The sequence below is a fragment of the Mesoplodon bidens genome, assembly GCF_964165515.1.
Source record: "Mesoplodon bidens genome assembly, chromosome: 1".
Taxonomy (NCBI): Eukaryota; Metazoa; Chordata; class Mammalia; order Artiodactyla; family Ziphiidae; genus Mesoplodon; species Mesoplodon bidens.
In genome coordinates this window covers 103,605,299-103,624,768 of record NC_138176.1, presented here as the reverse complement: position 1 = coordinate 103,624,768, position 19,470 = coordinate 103,605,299, and the positions used below count along the sequence as shown (strand labels likewise).

Genomic DNA, 19,470 nt, shown 5'->3' with positions numbered 1-19,470 from the left:
TCATGTTAAGCCAAAATCTGCCTGTCTTGTCACTTTTGCCCTGGTGGTGTCATTTGCAGCTACTCAGAATGAACCCGAACCCTTTCCTGGGTGAAGTCCCTTCGGCTATTTGAGGACAGCAGTGTGTCCTCACAGCCTCTCTCCTGCCCACCCCTGATGGCTCAGTGACCTCTCGTACACCGGGCAAGCTCCAGGTTCCCATAGACGGTCCTCAGCACGCATCACACAGTGCATGCGGGCTCCTGGGTGGTCTGTCCTGTCTCAGCCCCCAGAGCTGATGGAGGTCAGTCATCTCGCAGTGGTGGCTCTTGTTGCTCCCAGGAGCCTGCACTTGCAGACGTGCTGTGTGCGGGGTTCGTTCCGTCTTCGTGGCCTCCCGGGGCGCATCCTTCCTGGGGAGGCTGACGGGCCTGCTCTCGTTGCAGGCTACCTGAACGTGCTCTCCAACAGCCGCTGGCGGGAGCGCTGGTGCCGCGTCAAGGAAAACAAGCTCATCCTCCACAAGGACAGGGCCGACCTGAAGGCCCACATCGTCTCCATCCCGCTCCGCGGCTGCGAGGTCATCCCAGGGCTGGACTCCAAACACCCCCTGACGTTCCGGCTGCTTCGCAACGGCCAGGAGGTGGCTGTGTTGGAGGTGGGAGCCACGGGGCATTCGCTCGCGGTGGTTTGCCTTCTAGGGTCCGGCCTGGACGCCCCGTCAGGTCCTCACAGCCGGCTGACGGCAGCTTTGGTTCTGTCCCGTCCCACGTGTCCTGCTTTTCTTCTCTGAGGGGCCCCAGCCGTGTGGACGGCACAGCCAGTTCTCTGCACAGTGTCCACGGCAGACTGCCTGCCAGGTCACCTCCTTGTCTGATATCCCCTCTGTTCGTGTTTGCGTGGAAGTTCAGTACACAATTCCAGGCAGTAGATTGCTTTCTAAAAGTGGCCACAAAACAACTTGTTTTAAAATTTCCAGTAAAGCTTCTCCCCTAACCGTGGTCTGCCTCTGAATTGGTGGCATTTCCTTCAAGCTGTCCTTTGGAATGTTCTGGGCTTCTTCACAGATGGAGCAGGTGTTTTTTGACTACCAGTTGCCTATCGACAGTGGCCAGAGAGCCAGATTACAAAAGAACAAAAAGAACACCTTTGGTTTTTAAGAACCCTTGGCTTTGCATGCATTTTATTGTTTGGCTGCTTTTTCAGACCTTATTCACGAAAGCGAAAAAGAGCAATTAAAACTAATTTCTTAGCTACACACTTAAAACTTTCTTTTTTGAAATTTAAGATTTTTATTTATAGTCTTATTATTAATTTATTTCTACCCAATATTCAGACCTTTTTTCCTTTGTCTTTTTTTTTCACTTAGCATTATCATGATTAAGATACAAAGACACACACGCATACATATGTATATCCATGCATACACAAATATCAGAATGTAGAATTTCCGGAGTACATGTAAGTATATTTATGCTATACAGTTGATAGAAATGAGGATATTTTGGGTTTGGTGGCATGGCTGATGTGTGTTCTGAATTAATCAGATGCAGAGCCTAATCTAAATGACTGCAGTGTTACTACCAGTGAAGGAAAGGACATGGGCTTGTGACCAAGATCAAAGGGGCCCCGTTAACCAACCTAGAAGGTCTTGGTAGGAGATAGGAGTTAGTTTCAGAGACTGATTTTTTTTGATGGAGACAAAAAGAGATTAACAACATAGTTCTTTCTCACACAGGGCTCCTTGCCTGATGGTTTGGATGGTTTGAGATAACAGGTCGAAGGGCTGAGCCTGCCCTAGTGGCTGACTTCCCAGAAGGGAGGCCAGGCCTGGCTGGGATCAGGATATCTGGGCCCCAGTCCTAGTTCTGTTGCAGACTTTGATCACAACCCAGTCTGTTTTCCTCTCTCGGCTTCTTTATTTGTCTGTAAAACAGAGCATTGGGCTAGAGTCCGTGTGCTTTGTAAGCATTTATGAGGGCTGAAAGCTGTAGGGTGGATGAGAGTGGAAAAAAGCCAAAAACGTAAATGAGGAAACTGTACTCTTGATGCAAACAACTCAGGTGTCACGTGAGAGCTCTGGCAGCAGATCTGAGAGAGGCTGCGAGGACAGGAAGGCACACGCTGTGGGTTGGCACACGCTGGATTTGGGGGTGAAAAGTGAGACATTGGCCTGGACACCGGGTGGTGACAGGAGCCCCCGTGGGGAGGGCAGGGGCAGGGGCAGGGGAGGAGCTGGGTGAGAAGGGCCCTGTCCTGTCTTTGCTCCCAGCCCTGTAGGTGCAGCCTCATGTCCCCCAAAAATGGTGGTTGTGTTTCATTGCCTTTTCCCTATTCCAGTTATTGAATCAAACATGCACACACGTGCACACACACACACATACGTAACCACACTCAGTGTTCCAACATAAGCAAAGAGTTTGCCTGAATCAGTTAGGAAATGCAGTGATCCGACCAGTAAAGTTGTATTCTGTACTTTTTCTAAGACCATTTTATCTTAACTTTTGAGATAATTTCAGAATTACAGAAAAGTTGTGAAACTAGTACAAATAATTCCATATACCCTTCACCCATATTCCCCAAATACTAACATTTTACCATGTTTGATATCTCTTGCATGGTCTCTTCCCCTCTCTCTCCCTCTCTCTCTTTCTCTCTCTCTGACTCTGTGTAAATTTTTTCAGAACCTTTTACAGACGTGTTGCCCCTTTATCCCTAAACACTTCAGTGTGAAGTTGCTCAAAATGAGGGTATTTCTTTACTAAAACCACTGTATAATTATCAAAATCGGGAAATTCACACTCATGCAATACAATTTTCTGACTTACAGATTTTAATCAGATTTTCCCAGTTATCCCAATAATGTCCCTTGTCAGCGGAAGGAAACCCCAGGTGGTATGTTTCATTCAGCTGCAGTCTCTTTGGCTTTCTCTGTCTGGTTTCATGACATTGATACTTGGGACGGGTACAGACCATTACTGTGTAGACGGTCCCTCAGTTTGGGCATATCTTCCATTTCCTTGAAATTCGAATCTGGGGTAGGCATGCTTGGCAGGGGCCCGTGGAAGCAGTGGCGTGTTTGACACAGCATCACTTAAGCAGGTACGCCGTCAGTTTGTCCCACGACTGGTGATGTTAACTCTGATCTCTCATGTGGGATGTCTGCACGGCTTCCCCACTGCAAAGTTACTGTGTTTACCATTTGTCTTTAATAAGCTTCATGTGGGAAGATTCTTTGAGACTCTTTCAATATCCGCTCACTCACAATTTCACCCACTAATTCTTAGCATCCGTGAATGACTCTTGCCTGATACAGTTATTAAAATGACAGCTGCTAAATGGGGACTTGCTAATTCCATTATTCCTCTACACTTATTAGTTAGTATCTACTATAAGGAAGATTTCCCTTTCTCTCAATTAATTATTCATTCATTTATATATATATATGTATATCAGCAGGGGTTCATAGATTATTGTTTTAATCAGTGATTATAATCCTTTATTGTCATGATTTATCCTGGTCAAATGAACAGAGTTGGTCAGCAGAAAGCCCTTCGAGCCATGTGGCCTTTGCTATGTCCCTGTAATAAAGACACCACAGTCTGCGGTCCCCTGCATTCTTTGAGCTCTTTCCTCATGTTGTGATGCAACAAGATGTTCCAGGCTCATCTTGTGCTTTTCTCTGCCCCAGGCCTCTTGAAATCAGCCATGTTCCGAAGAGCTTTTAGTGGACAATTCCTAGTGGATAATGGTATTTAGAAACCAGGATCTGGGTAGAGGTGTGCTCAGAGTTACTGGGGCGTCACTGCGCCTAGGCCTTTTCAGTAGTCATAGGAAATTGTGTGTATGTGTATGTTTGTACATACATATATTCAGGCATGTTTCTATGTTATACATATTACACACATATATATGCATATATACATGTATACACCTGCATGTATACCTATCTATATACTAAAGCCACAAGATCGTAACTAATACTTCTAATTTTAGTCCAACACCACAGAGTTATTATTTTTTAAAAGCCTATGAGGAAATTTCTTAAACAATGAAGAAAACAGTTAACAGTGTAATAGTATCAACCACATCTTAGATATTATGTTAACATACTTTTAAAAATGCTTAAATGAAATAGTTATAGATACATGGATATAGATTCAGTCGTAGATACATTCTTGACATAGATTTCGTTTGGGGGAGGACAAAAGACCAGTGAAGAGAACATATTTGTGATTTTTTTATTATCCAAGCACTCAAATCAATTCATTTCAATTTAGCAAACATTGATTATTACATTCTTACTCTCCGTAAGGCATGTAATTGGAATCCATTCACTTTGTCCATGGCCGCATGTGATACTGTTGCTTGTACAGTATCAGTAGCCAGTTCTATCAGCACACAAAAAACAACTTCTTCCTCATCAATGGCTCTTCCTCCCGAGAGCTTTTTGTGCCTGCCATGGGGTATATGTGATTACTTGTATTCTGATCTGTGTTCAACTCATCAAGGTTATAATGATGAAACCCAGTTTTCTTTAAGTCTTGAAGCTAAACTTACAGATCTTTCTTTATATAAAAAATTTGTAATTTTTGCAAAAAGCTAAATATTTTTTTTCTTTGACATTCAGTTAACTCACACATTTGATAGCTCAGTTTCCCCTAAACTTTAAATATGACTTACATAGTTGATTAGCCAATAGTATTTAGACATTGGAAGTACCATTATGAATGTAATGTAATTGATTTTCTAAATCACATAAGAAGGACGGCTTAAAATTTTAATGAACCAAATCTTAAAGATATATTTCAGACTTGCAAATTAGGCAGATGACATCCGGGGAGCATTTCAAACATCTTAAAAAATAACATGCACAAAGCAGCCCAACGATTATAAACATTACACCTATATAAACACAACTAATATGAAAGTGAAAGTAGGTTAATATTCTGTACCATCTAATCAGGAAAATAAAAGTGCCCTTTCAGGCCCATTCAGGAGACCACAGCAAGGGCTCCTGGTCACCAGAGTTGGTGACCTACAGGGGCCGTGGCCTGGTGTGGTTTCCAGGTTAAGCAGCTGTGGTTGGAGGGGCTCTTTCTGCTCCCCAGATTTTGTTGCCAAATTAAGGAGCCTTTCTAAACGGCCTCTTTTAGCTGAGATTTAAATAATCCCATTAATTTCCATGTCTTCCACCCTAGTGCCTTTCCCCAAAATAATTGGGAGGCATCTTAGGACCTCGGGTTTTTATTTCCTTGGGAATAACCGTTATGCAGCTTCCGCATTAAGGCTTAGAGTGAACGCGGTGTTAATCCCATGGCTCAGGCAGTGGCTGCCTCCTTGTCGTCGTCTACATCCTCAGGTGCTTCATGTTCCACCGCCTTTCCTGTTATGTTGTCTCTTTTTGGACATTTTAATGAAAATGTTAAAACTCTTTACTGTTACTTAAGTAAAATTCACTTTTCCCCCCTTCACCTCAACAGGCATCTTCTTCTGAAGACATGGGCAGGTGGATTGGTATTTTGCTGGCTGAGACGGGGTCCTCCACAGACCCTGGGGCCCTGCACTATGACTACATAGACGTGGAGATGTCGGCGAATGTCATTCAGACGGCCAAGCAAACCTTCTGGTAAGATCCACTGCCATGCGAAACGGCACTGAAATTAAACAACTTTATTTTTTCCCTAATTTTCTTTTCCTTTTATGTAAGTGTACAGCCTTCAAGGGGAAAAAAAAAAAAAACAGCTGAAGACTCTCCTTTTTGTATAATATTAACCCAAATTTTGCTGAAATGTTTGTCATTTCAACCATCTGTGTTTTCTTTTAAAACGGGTTGGCAAACTTTTTCTGCAAAAGGCAAAATAGTAATATTTTTGGCTTTGTGGACCAAATGTTCCCTGTTAAAACTACTCAGCTCTGCCACTGCAGTCACATACGTAAATGAATGGACATGGCTGTGTGCCAATAAAACTTTATTTGCAAACACAGGCAGTGGGCCAGATTTGACCCATGGGCTGTACTTTGCTGACCCCTGTATTAGGGGAACAGTTCTATAAAGCATAAATAATTCGACATATTGCTGTAGTGACGACTGAGTTTTCAAAGCCATCAACCATATACTTTTAAAACTTAAATGTGATTTTTTTTAAAGTGCTGTTATGTGCAAAAACGTTCTTTTAAACTATGAATATTTCCTTAACATAATGATGGCAAAGAAAATTATAGCAGCAGTCCTCAAAGTATGGTCCACAGACCCCTGGGGGTATTCAAGACCCTTTCAGGCAGTCCCAAAGGTCAAAACTATTCTCATAATAATGCTAAGAAATTATTTTTTTTCTTCGCTGTAGTGACATTTGCATCGATGGTGCAAAAGCAACAGCAGGGCCGGGGGACGGGGATAGATTGGCAGGAGCCTTAGGACCATCAGTGGTCATTCCATACTGTGCTGTGACCATTGCCACTGCCACTCGCTTGTAGTAAAAGGATATGCTGTGTTCACTTAAGATGTCCGTGATGGGGACTTCCCTGGCGGTTCGGGGGTTAAGACACCACGCTTTCACTGCAGGGGGTACGGGTTTGATCCTTGGCCAGGAAACTAAGATCCTGCAAGCCGTGCAGCGCGGCCAGAAGGAAAAAAAAGAAAAAAAGATGTCTGTGATGAAGCAGTACAATCATTACTTTTTCTGTAAAGGGCCAGATAGTATATATATATATATATATATATATATATATATATATATATATATTTTTTTTTTTTTTTTTTTTTTTTTTTTTTGCTGTACGCGGGCCTCTCACTGCTGTGGCCTCTCCCGTTGCGGAGCACAGGCTCCGGACGCGCAGGCTCCGCGGCCATGGCTCGCGGGCCCAGCCGCTCCGCGGCATGTGGGATCTTCCGAGATCGGGGCACGAACCCGTGTCCCCTGCATCGGCAGGCGGACTGTCAACCACTGCGCCACCAGGGAAGCCCGATAGTAGATATTTTTATTAAATCTCTCAAGTACGTGTCTTTTTAACATTTACGTAGTGGGCAGGACACACAAAGCACTTACGTTGACTGAACTGTCATGTTGTCTTGAGGAAATGCTCTTGTAAGACTGAGTTGCTAACTCAACTAGCCGCTCCCTAACCCCACCACCATTTTTTCACTTTTATTTGAAAGAACAATTAACAGGTGAACTGTGGTTATTCAGACGTAGGTATTTGCAGACACTTTTTCAGACATGAAGCTAGTGAGCCCCTCCCCTCGAGGAAAACGGTTGGCAGTGTTTGTTGCCTGCAGTGGAGTTGAGCTTGCACTCAGAAATGAGAATTTGGGGAGATTTGTATCTGCCACTGTGAGCTGACAGCTTCCCAGTACTCAGACGTTTCTGATCAGGTTGGTGGTGATATTGAGTGTGGGTTTTTTTTGATACAGTATAGTGAAGTGTGTGCATTTGACAGGTACGCGTAAGTCATGCACGGGTAAAAGGTCCCTCCCACGAGCAAGAGAAACTAATGGGTTTTCAGGTAAAAGAGGACTGAAAGTTCATTGATACAGTTTGAGATTCTACATGGCATTAATCATTAAGAAATTACCACTTATCGAGTTTTGGTGTAGCATCAAAGAATATCTACCATGACCTGGAGAAGCTATGAAAATACACCTCACTTTTACAACTGGATATCTGCGGGAGGCTAGATTTTCTTCATATGCTTCAACCAAAACAACTTGTTGCAACCGGTTGAACGTTGAAGCACGTGTGAGAATCCCGCTCTCTTCTCTTAAGCCAAACATTGAATAGATTTACAAACATGTATAACTACCACTTTTCTCACCATTTTTTTTTTATTTTGGAAAATATAGTTAACTTTTATAGAAATATGTTTAAATATGGTGGATTTATTCCCATTATTTTTAAATGAATAAAAATGAATACATTTCTGAGTTTCAATGTCAAATACAGTCAACACTGACAGCAAACACCCACATAAACCAAAGCTCTTTGGGAGTCTTCAGTAACTGCGAAGGATGTAAAGACTAAAAACACTTGACGATTGCTGCTTTGTAGGAATGGATCTGTGAAATTAAGAAGTGGCTGGTTCCTATTTCATGCTGTCCACTGTCTAAAGCAGGGGTTGGTCATACTTTTCTGTGAAGGGCAAGATGGTGAACATTTTCAGCTTTGCAGAATGTTTATTTAATGATTGCCTGGGACATTCTGGGGCTGAGTAAAATGAAGATAACGTTTGCCCATATTAGGAATCAAGCCACCATGTTACACCCAATTAAGGTCAATGGCCTTGACAAAATGAATTAATCTTGTACGACTTTACTGGGAAATCTCCAGTAATGCTGGAGGATTTCTGAAGTACACACTGCTTCTTCTCACTACTGTTCTTTTGTGCGAAAACCAGGGTGACATAGTCAAGTGCTGACTGTTCATCCTCGTTATTTTTTCCATAATAACATTCTATCTAATCAGCAAGGTGTAGGTAAATTACAGTGAAACTCCTAATTGTGCAGTAAATAGAGCACACTTAAAGTAGCTTTTTAAGAAATGTAATATCCTTAAGTCCAGTTTTGCAAAATCTACACATCTAGAGTGACATAAAAGAAAGGATCTTATGGTTGTTAACTGTACTATTTTGGACCTTATTAGTTTCCAAAAAGCCTCTCCTAAGTCCACGTGTAACTTCATCAATAATAAGCAAACTGATGAAAACACTTAAGAGAAACCCTGACTAAAAATATTCCCCCTAGAACACAAATGAGTGTGGAATATTCATCTAAACCAAATGTGGGAAGGTCCCATTTTTGAGAAAGGAATGTAGATTGCAATGCTGAAAACTGATTTATTAAAAATATGCATGTAATGAGTTTGTGGCTGCAGGAGTCTTTGCTACCCCATTAAAACCTTTATAGGAAAAACCTTTATAGGAGATGTCACTTAGCAATAAAGTTGATTTTTATTTATTAGTTTTCTGCCAAACCTTCTGTAAAAATTGAGAGAAGAGATTTAACAAGGAAACAGCGTTCAAACTATAAAATATGGTAGCTTGCCAATGTGATAATCTGAGGTTGAATTAATTTTTGCCTTTATGTAAATTGTCAGCCAGCTAATGAATCTTCCCAGGGTTATTAGGGGAAATTTTTGTACATTGGATTATGTCTGAGGGAGAAAGGTCAATGATATATTTTGGGAAGAGGACAGTAAAAGAAATAATAGTAATGTAAAGTCTCCCAGAAAAAGTGGTCTATTTAAGAGTATTAATAATGGTAAACATTTGAAACATACTTTCCTGCGGCCTATTTTTAAATGAGATGTATATAGATGATAGGATACAGGGCAAATATTCTGAAATTTTCTTCTGGAACTCTTTTCAAGTCATGCTGGGTTGGAGCCCCATAAGAAAGCTGTGACAACATTGATGGTGATAAAAGCAGTAGATCACGGTGGACACAGAGAGGGGAGCAGGCAGACTGACAGGAAACTTTCACCTTGAGTCACCCTCTCATCTGAATCCCTGGGAGGTTTTATTCTAAAATATACTTCCTGAAAACATGAATGAACCTTGAAGGTATTAACGCTAAGTGAAATAAGCCAGACACAAGAGGACACATACTGGATGATCCACTTAGGTGAGGTACCAGAGTAGGCAAATCCATAGAGGCAGGAAGTGGGGTGCTGGGTGCTGGGTGCCAGCGCTGGGGGTGGGGGAGACAGCGCTTCAGCTTTTGGGGAAGATGACAAGTTTTGGAGATGGGTGGTGGTGATGGCTGTACAGCAGTGTGAATGTACTTAGCGCCCCAGACCTGTACACTTAAAAGTGGTTAAGATGGTAGGGACTTCCCTGGTGGTCCAGTGGTTAAGACTCTGTGCTCCCAATGCGGGGCGCTGGGGTTCGATCCCTGGTCGGGGAACTAGATCCCACATGCCGCAACTAAGACCCGGTGCAGCCAAATAAATAAATAAATAAAATGTTTAAAGAAATGTTAAGATGGTGACATTTCTGTTATGTATATTTTACCTATATATATATATTTTTTTTCTGTCTTATGATTTTGGTTTAACAAGTGGCATATGGTCTGTTATCTCATTTCCACTTTCCTATTTGGCTAAAAATCCTATTTTAGGAAGAGTGCCAGGCCAGAAGGTGAGGGGCCTCTTACTCGGTCTTGGATCCACTTGCTGTTTTGGGCCCAGAGACTTGGTTTGGGGGCCCAGGTCCCTCTCTGTGAGATGAGGGGCAGCCCAGCTGGTGGCCGAGGTCTCATCCAGCTGGGACAGGACATCCTGTGTGTCTGTGACCTCCCCTTATGTTCCATGGGTCAGAAGCATCCTGCTGGTGTCTGTTCCAAGTGAGTGAGCATCCATCCTGCCCCTTCATGGTCCACGCTCCTTCCTGGCATCTGTGTCCCAGTGTGAGTGCCAGGCTGGGCGCCAGAAACCAGAGACACAGACCAGGCAGGAGACAGTCCCTGGGCAGGGGGTCCGTTTGCCAGGACGTGGAACAGATCCAGGTATCAGTGCTCACGGGCTGTGGAGCGTCCTGGGACCACAGGCATGGGGAGGGCGTGGTCATCCCATGTCCTGCCTCTCACATGACCAAACCCTCACCCCCCAAATACCCTCAAACGGGATGTTTAGACCAGAAAACTTCAAATATGTATCTAAAAACATGGAGAATCTTTCTTTCTTGTATTCTTTCTTTTCTATACATTTTCTTTTCCTAAATATATGTTAATATATTTTAAGTATAGAATAATGATATACATTTTTGTATCAGAAAAAAGCAAGAAGAGTTATTTTATAAATTAAAGAGAATACCGTGTCCAGGGTGGGACTCGCTGTGCGTGCCGTGTGGTCCCAGCAGAGGGACACCTGAGCCGCCTTCCTGCAGCCAGGGCTGGGTGAGTGGAAACTGCAGCTTGAGCCTGCAGGCTGACCCTTCATAGCCCCTTCCTCTCATTCTCTTCAGAACCAGAAATCCCAGTGTAGTTTTATTGCAAGACCTCTTGTCAGAGAGGCAGTTCTCACCTCCCCTCTTACTGCCTTCACTTTTTCTCATTTGCTCTCTTTTTTATTCATCTAGTTACCATAGAAATGTAAGATCCCAAGAAGAAGCAAAATTGGAAAAAAACCCAAAAAACTATTTTTTTCATTTCAGGCTGCTTTAGTTTTCCCAGTTAGGAGAAAAATGTTATCTAGGTTGTTTCTTCCCTAGGCATTGAGGTTTTTCTCTTATAAAATCTCGAGCAAACCATTCACGCATTCCTTCCTTCATTCATTCCCGTGTTCATTCATTCGTGCAGCTCGTATTTGCCAAGCACCTTTTGTGTGCTGGATGAACAGAATTGGCAAAAGCCATGTCCTCCTGAAGCTCATGTTCCAGTGAGGAAAGCAGACAGTAGACACATGATCGTGCAACACGTTAGGTGGTGATTAGTGGTAGGAAGGAGTAGGGGACAGGACAGGGATGCAGAGGTGGGAGGTTGGGGTGATCGGGAAGTTCCCACTGAGACTGAAAGAAGGAGGGGTCTCAGAGAAGCGCTGTGGGCAGAGGGGGTGCCCTTGGCCAGCGAGCGAGAGCTACCAGGAGCCTGGGGTGAAGGCAGCGGACGTGGCGCTCGGAGCCTCGCAGGCCATGCAGCACTGGATTGTTCTTGGAGCCACCGGGGCTTTGAGCAGAGCCATGACACGAGGGACGGAGGTGGCCACTGTCAGAGGCTCCCAGAAGTTCAGGGCCGTGCAGGGCAGAGGGGAAGGTGGGTAGTGACGCTGAACAAACACTGAGAACTCAAGAAGTGCTGTGGGATAGACGTTCTAAAACGCTTATAGAACAGGTCCGTGGACTTTTCCTGAAAAAAGCCAGAGAGCAAATATTGATACTTCAGTTTTGCAGGCCAGATGGTCTCTGCCTTTGAAAATTAACAGGCTCATGAAAGAGGCATGTGAAAAAAAAAAGCAGCCACAGACGATTCGTCAACGAGTCCAGGTAAAGAAAGGTGTTCCAGTAAAGCTTTGGTGACAGAAGCAGGCTGCTAACACAAATGGGGGTTATTTGCTGAGTGCCAGGTACGTGCAGGCCTTGCTCTGGGTACCCGGCAGGGTCATCATGGGTCCGGGCCGCAGTCCTGCGGGCGGGTGGTGTCCTGTCCTACAGGTGAGGAGTCTGCCCCGTGGCTGTAGGAACAGCCGATTCTGCCGGGCTCCTGTGCTAACACTTCTGTACCCTGCGGCCTCGGACAGAGCCTGAGCATCCATCAGAGCTCCTGCAAGCCTTGGTGATCAATTGGAGGGTTGTAACTCGTTTCCTCTCTTTCAGTTTCATGAACAGGCGTGTTCTGTCCACTAACCCGTATGTGGGGAGTACCGCCAACGGCTACGCTCACCCCAGCGGGACGGCTCTACACTACGACGACGTCCCCTGCATCAGCGGCTCGGTGAGTGCGCCGCGTGCAGAGCGAGGTCAGCCGTGCGGGAAGGCGGGGGTCTGCGGGTCTCCGTGACTTACACCCCTGCTTTCTGTCCAAACGAGAGAAAGCTTTCTTATGCTCTGAGGCAAGATGAAAACTCCACCCCATCTCTCTCCTTTTTGACACCCTGTTCATCTTAATCCGCATCTGAACACACAGGTAATCAGGCACCAGTAGACAGTTTGTCATTCCTGTCAATGCCATTAAGCACCGTCAGAACTCACCATCGGAAAGGAGACGCCACAGAGTAATGACTGTACTGCCAGCTCCAGACACCGTCCTGCATCCTCCGGGTGGGGTGCGCTTGTAGCTGGGGCCCCCGTCCGGTGGAGAAGAAGGGGAGAGGGGAGGAAGGAGCGCGATCAAGCGCAGATTAACGTGAAAGGGGCTCATGTCAGGACTTGGGTGTCGGGGCGCGGGCGCACATTGAAATCCCGTCCCAGCTGCAAAGCCCATGGGATGGTGTCCCCTCTGAGTCCGGGGTGGTCTGGGGTGACTGGGACAAGGGTCCTGTCCCACAGCAAGAACACGTTAGGCCCAGTCGGTCTCCTCCTTGCCCCTCCCCATTCCCACCACCACCTTCGCCTCGGGGTCTGCAGGGCTGGAGGGGCTCTGGTGCCCACTGTGGCCGTAGCCGTCCACCCTGCAGAGAGTCTCGTGGGAGCCACACACTCGGGGAAAGCCTGCGGTGGCCCGACAGGAGCAGGTCCCAGTTCAGTCTCTTCGCCCCTGCATCCTGGTCGCTGTGCCCTTTCCAAGAGGGCCTGGCTCTCGGTCTCTGCTTGCTGGTCTTGGTGGCACCTGCCCTCATCGTAGACCCGACTGCCACCTCATCCTCGTGGGACAGTTTGCTCCTCTGAGCCTTGATCTCAGTGCCAGCTTTTTTGGAAAGATAAAACACGCAAACCGGTCTCTGAATCTTCCTGCCCGACGGCCCCCTCGTGTACCTTTCCCCAGAAGGGTTTCTCCCCGTGCCGTGGTTTAGAGAAACCGTGGACCTACACAAACGCTGGTCTAGTTCCCCCATCCCTTCATTCCTGTTAATACTACGCAGGTTCAGGCACCCCCAGGAATGAGCTCTCTTTAAGTCATGCACAGCTTAAGCTGGTTTAGAAATGAGAAGCTGCCCTTCTCCAAGGCTCTGCATTTAGGAATCGTTTCTGTGTGTACATCACTGGGCGGGCGACATAGGTGATTAAGACAGAACGTCCAGTGCGCAGTGTTTGTGGCTCATTTGCTCGTTAAGGGCTTCCTTGACGTTCAGGCCTCTCTTTAAACTGTTGCTCTACTTGCTGGGCTCTGTGACCAGACCCTTTGTTTTGCGAGAGCCTGCACTTCTCAGTTTTACAAGGTTCATACTTTTGAGCCAACACCTGACATTTTAGCAATGTTTCAACTTCAGTAATTCTTACCCATTCAGCATTCCCCCTGAGGCCTAGATGAAAGTGAATCTCAAAAAGAATCTTCTGACAGGCACACACACACTTTTAATCTAGAAGTTCTCTGGTGTTTGTTTTCTAAGTCTTCCATGTGACTTAATCCTTTGGTATTTTAGGAAAATGATGGTCTGGTCTAGACCATTTTAATAACCCTGGACAAATATATGCTAGGTTGTCATTATGAAACTCACATCCACGCTTATCTACTTGTACCATTATTTTTAGTTTGTAGATGGGTCCCCGGCATCACAAAAATAGACACACTGAAGTGATTTCAAAGGAATAAAAAACACTCTTACTATGAAATTTTAAACCTTTTCTATGTTTATAACAAAAGGCTGTAATTACATCCTGGCAGAAAGGAACTCTGCAAGAAGGATATAAAAATAGAGTAAGATAAGTATAGTATATGAATTAATATTTTCTCTTTTTTAAAAACAAAGCAATTCCTTTAAAACTTAAAAGAATCTGGCTGTGGTTATAAATTTGGGTTTTAATTTATACTTTAATGTCCATGTTCTAAAGTGGCTTGTAGCTATTTTAATCCTTTTGTAAAAAGGTTTTCCACTAAAGTAATGCCATTCTATCATTCATAGTTTGAAACATCCTATTTTCTATGATTATTCGATTTCTTTCTTTTAACAGCCTGTGTTTTTGGTTACTGCACTTTCTTCAGGCATAACCAAGTGTGGAGCAGGGGTGACGCTGACAGTCACCCATAGAACTTAAATCCCCGATGCCTGCATAGCAGGCTTGGAAGGGTCCAGAGGTGTTCTGGCATCGAGCCCCTCATCCTATCCTGGAGGAGCCTGAGGTTCAGACCCCAAGCAGTGTGTAGTTACGAGCACAGCTCTAACCCAGCTCTGCCTCTTACAGCTGTGTGACCTCTCTGCCTCAGTTTCCCCCTACTTCATAAGATTCCTGTGAGAATTATGTGAGTCATTTTTACTGTGAAATAAGATAAGGTGCTTTGGGGACTTCCCTGGTGGTCCAGTGGTTGAGAATCCGCCTTCCAATGCAGGGGATGAGGGTTTGATCCTTGGTCTGGGAACTAAGGTCCCACATGCCACAGGGCAACTAAGCCCGTGCACTGCAACTACGGAGCCCACACGTCACAACTAGAGAGCCCATGTGCCGCAACTAGAGAGAAGCCTACACGCCGCAATGAAGAGCCCGCGTGCCACAACTAAGACCCAACGCAGCCAAAAAAATAATAATAGTAGTAAAATACAGATAATAATATCTGTCAGTATTTTTTTTAAAAAAAGGTAAAGTGCTTTGCTGGGATCTTAACGTGTTTTCTCAGTAGAATCAGAGCCCCCGGTCTCCGGATGGACCCCAGTCCAGCATTCCTTTCGTCACATCACATTGCTTCAGCTTTCTGGGTCAGGAGGACTTCCGAGTTCCAGTTCTTTAAAGAAATGTCAAATATATATATATATATATATATATATATATATATGTATAATTTTTTTGCCTGCTTTAACAAACAAAACAAAAAAAATTATCATAAGCCAATGGCCCTGGGAATGATTTAAGGAAAAAAAGAATCCTTAAGTCCCCAAAGGTAGAAAAGTTCTTCTGAATCAGTCCACCTAGTTGAGTGTGTGTGTTTTATTGGGGGTACGTGCACATGTTTTGGGGTGCTTGCTAATAACATCTCAGTGTGCTTTGCTTCCTGTGGCCGAGGCTCTAACGACAAGCTGTGTGTGTTACAGTGGGGACCCGACGGTGGCTTTCCCGCCCCCTGTGGCCGAGGCCTGGGAGAAGAGGCGCTCTATGATAACGCGGTCCTGTACGATAACTTGCCGTCTCCGAAAATCTTTGCTCGCTACCCTCCTGCTGACAGGAAGGCCGCTAGGCCATCTCCTGACAAGCTGTCCTGTAACCACTACAAACACCCTGCCTCTTCCGGTCCGCCGTCCTCCCCGTCTGTCACTAACACCTCTTCTCTGGGGAGGGCATCTCTCGGGCTCAGCTCACAGGTACAGCATCTCATTCTGTCTTCTAGAATCGCCTTAAGTCATGGTCCTCCCTCAGGGCTTTGCAGTGAGAGTCTGTTCATCAGCTTGTGGGCAGTGAGCCCCATCAAGGGTAAAGCGCAGTTTTTTCCCTCAACTAGAATATAATCTGCAAGTACACAACGTTTGGCCACCCAGGAACGGATTAAATACAGTAAGTCCCCTACATACGAACCTTCAAGTTGTAAACTTTTCAAAAATGCGAACATGCCCCTGTATGCCAGCTGTTGTACTGGGCTACTCTACTTTTCAAGGTACTGTACTGTAAGATGAAAAATGTTTTCTTTATTTTTTGTGTTTGTTTTTTATGTGTTATTTGTGTGATTATAAACCTATTATATAAACCTATACAAGTATTACTAACCTATTATATAAACCTATACAAGTATTATAAACCTATTACAGTACAGTAGTATTTAGCCAGTTGTGTTACTTGGGTACCCAGGCTAACTTTACAAACAAATTGGACTTACGAACATGCTCTTGAAACAGAACTCATTCGTATGTAGGGGACTTACTGTACACCTAACTAGTTCATGGTTTACGTTCTGTATTTCTTTGCCTGTGCCTGGCTCTCTTTCCATTCTTGGGAAGTTCCCCAGTGAATTTTGTGAATTACAGCAATTAAAGGCAAAGATGTTAAAGAGGACAGGGACAGTGGGACAGTAAAAGTTTTCAGAAGATTTTTGAGCTGCAAGTTCCTTTCCTGTGTTTCCATAACATGTAAGTGAGGAATGGTGGGCTTCACATGGCAATTGCTTTTCGATCTTTAAACATTAAATAGGATTATTCCAAGAACTACAATATTTTCCCATAATGTACTCCCCAAAAGTGTACTCCCTAAAACCAAGTAGATAATAAGGATTTTGGATTATAATTGAATGGTCAGCAACCTTGATATTGAACTATTGTCCATCTCACACCTCGTATTTGTGGCAAACGGTAACATTTCAGTGTAAATATAATTTTGTGTTTTCATGCATGTCAACCTAAGATTTTTTTATGCTTTGAGTAAAGATCTAAGCGCCACATGGAAGAATATTCTACAAACATAAAGCAGAGCAGCACATTTTTAATTATTTTCTTTTCCTTCTATTTTTGGAGTAATCTTAAGAAAATGATGAATGCCAAGTAAGATTCTAGAATTTCAGAGAGTTATAGCAGTTCTTCGAAACCAATTCTTTTCATCAAAGTCACGTGAGAAGATTTTTGTTTGTTTTTTATTTATAACAACTGTTAGAGATTCTCATTCACTGAATCTGAGTGGCCCGGGCTGATGTATGGTCAGACATGGGAGCCGTTGGCTTCTAGTTTTTTTAAATATTTACCGAAAAGTCTGGTAGGTCATGTGCTTCACCCACTAAGTGAACGTGTCTCTGGCGATGTATTTATCTGTCTTTTTATTGGTATTAGAGTTCCCTTGGGTAAAAATTATGGGACAAAATATACTATCTTATACATTTGGATTGTCCCCAGATTAGTTTGGAATCAGTCATTCGATACGTGGTTCATGTATGTTTGTATTTTGTTCATTTTTATTTTAAGTAGGAAACACATTTGCAAGCCGTTTACCTTTAGCTTTCGTGTCCTCATTTGGCCGTTTGAATGGGGGACCTACTCTTTAATGGAGAGAGCTCACACTCCCTACACACCTACCGTATGTGTGCTGTAGGTGTGTGTGCTGTGTCAATTAACCTTCTGAGGAACCGTGTGGGAGACATCAGTATCTTTATATTTTTAAATGAGCACACGGAGGCTCAGAAAGCGTTACTGATGTGCTCAGCGTCTCCTATGACGGAGCGGGAATTTGAAGCTTCCAAAACCCAGGCCCACAACAGTAAGAAACGTGGTGCAGCAGAGAAGCTCGGGCTTGGACGTGTACAGTCAGCCTTTGCCGTTCGGCTGAGCTTGTGACCCAGCCAAGGTACACGTGCATCACTTAAGCAAAATGCAGCATGGGTCGGCTTGCAGCCATCAAAGAAGTTAGGGGTATGTTGAATTTTTTTAAAAACCCTGTGGTTAGTTAAAATTTAGTTCATGCTGTTTCTATATTTTGCCTCTTTTGCTTCCTTCCTCAGACCCTGTCAGTGAATCAAAAGGTAGTTTTTTATCCAATTAGGACATCAGTATAGAAACCCTGGAAGTTGAACTCTTAAGTGCACGGTCATGCTACTTCCCCGAACCACCAAAATTAAAGCTGTTTATCTTTGGAAACACAGACTTTTAGTAATGTCAACCAAATGCTCTCAGATACCCACTGTCTGTGCCTGTGTCTTGATCGGCGTGTGTGATCTCCTGGTCGAAATAGGTGACTTTCGGTGCGTTCCAGCTGAAGACATCCTAGTGTACCTCGTTTCTTTTGAACCTCGGTGCTAGAACCTTCTTAGCTGCTCTGGGAAAGTCACAGCAGTGCAGTGTTGGGAAACCAGATTGGTTTTCTACTACCTGCCTTTTTTTCTGCCTAAGCTACGTTCTACTTGAAGAGCTAGGGACTGAAACAATTTACTGCAAAAACCCCAAGGTTTTTGTCTGTTTGTTTTTAATTCTCTCATTTGTTTATTTCAACAGTTGAAGGGTAAAAAGCCGCCCCCCGTGGCATCCAACGGGGTTACGGGAAAAGGCAAGGCTCTGAGCAGTCAGCAAAAAAAAGCTGATTCAGCGGCTGGCGTGAAGCGAACACCTTCAAGTAAGTTGATCCTTCGATTTCCCACGTTCTAGCTTTGGGTGCAGTGTGCAGTGTCAGAGCTGTCTAGCCACCTTCCTCCCTCACCTGATCAGGTGGAGAATGCCAGGTTGGGGGGCCAGCTGGAGAGAGGGCACCATTTGCATCCGCATCCTTCCTCGTTTGCTGGATTGAGGAATGACCACGATTTTTAACCCAGCTTTTATTTTATAACTGTTGCATATACCAGGAAAGAGAAAGCTGGCTTAACTGTAGAATTGGCTACGCGTATTTCTGTTTGAGGCAGTTTGTGGGTGCAGCTGGCAGTGCTGCTGTGAGTGGCCCTGGACGGTGGGTCGGGACACCTCGGTTTGTGTCCTTGATCTGCTGAGTGAGTGACTTGGGTTGGGTCACATAGACTCTCTGAAGCCAGCCTCTGTGTATTAGAGGTGTAGACAGGTGGCTGCCGTGGTTTCTGTGGCTGAGATAGTTGGGGTAATTCGTGTACCTCAGAGCACAGGAGACTATCAGGGTCTGTAAGGAATTCTTGTCCCCGCTGAGCCTCCTAGCCTTCAACCAGCTGTGATTTCTCTCCTCCTGTGTCATTCTCCTGGCCACTTGATCAGGGCGGTGGCATAATCTACCCCACTGGGCAGATGTAGACATAAGCTCAGAGAGATGGCGTGGCTTCCCCGAGGTCTCACCGCTGGCAGATGACAGAACCAGCGTGAGGACCAGGTTTTTAGGTTCCAGACCTGGCAGGGGCTGGACCGGGCAGAGGAGCAGCGAGACTCCAGTGAAAGGCAGCCCTTCAGCGCGCTCAGCTTCCTTCCCTATGTGCAGATACATGACTCTAGGGGTACTGTTATCGCATGTGTTTGCATTTACTTCAGCCCTGGATGTGTTGGGTGG

At 44.6% G+C, this 19,470-nt stretch overlaps 1 protein-coding gene across 3 annotated transcripts in view; it reads left to right on the top strand.

Annotated features, from left to right (window-relative positions):
• AFAP1 (actin filament associated protein 1) overlaps positions 1–19,470 on the top strand; it is a 154,911-nt gene that overhangs the window by 117,712 nt on the left and 17,729 nt on the right. For 2 of the 3 annotated variants that reach the window (XM_081246256.1, XM_081246257.1), the window contains exons 10-13: positions 426–637; positions 5,463–5,608; positions 12,286–12,403; positions 18,465–18,582. In XM_081246256.1, the coding sequence (XP_081102382.1) occupies positions 426–637; positions 5,463–5,608; positions 12,286–12,403; positions 18,465–18,582 (594 nt within the window). Of the gene's footprint in view, positions 1–425; positions 638–5,462; positions 5,609–12,285; positions 12,404–15,593; positions 15,861–18,464; positions 18,583–19,470 lie in introns of all 3 variants that reach the window. The other variant, XM_081246258.1, reaches the window with a different exon arrangement.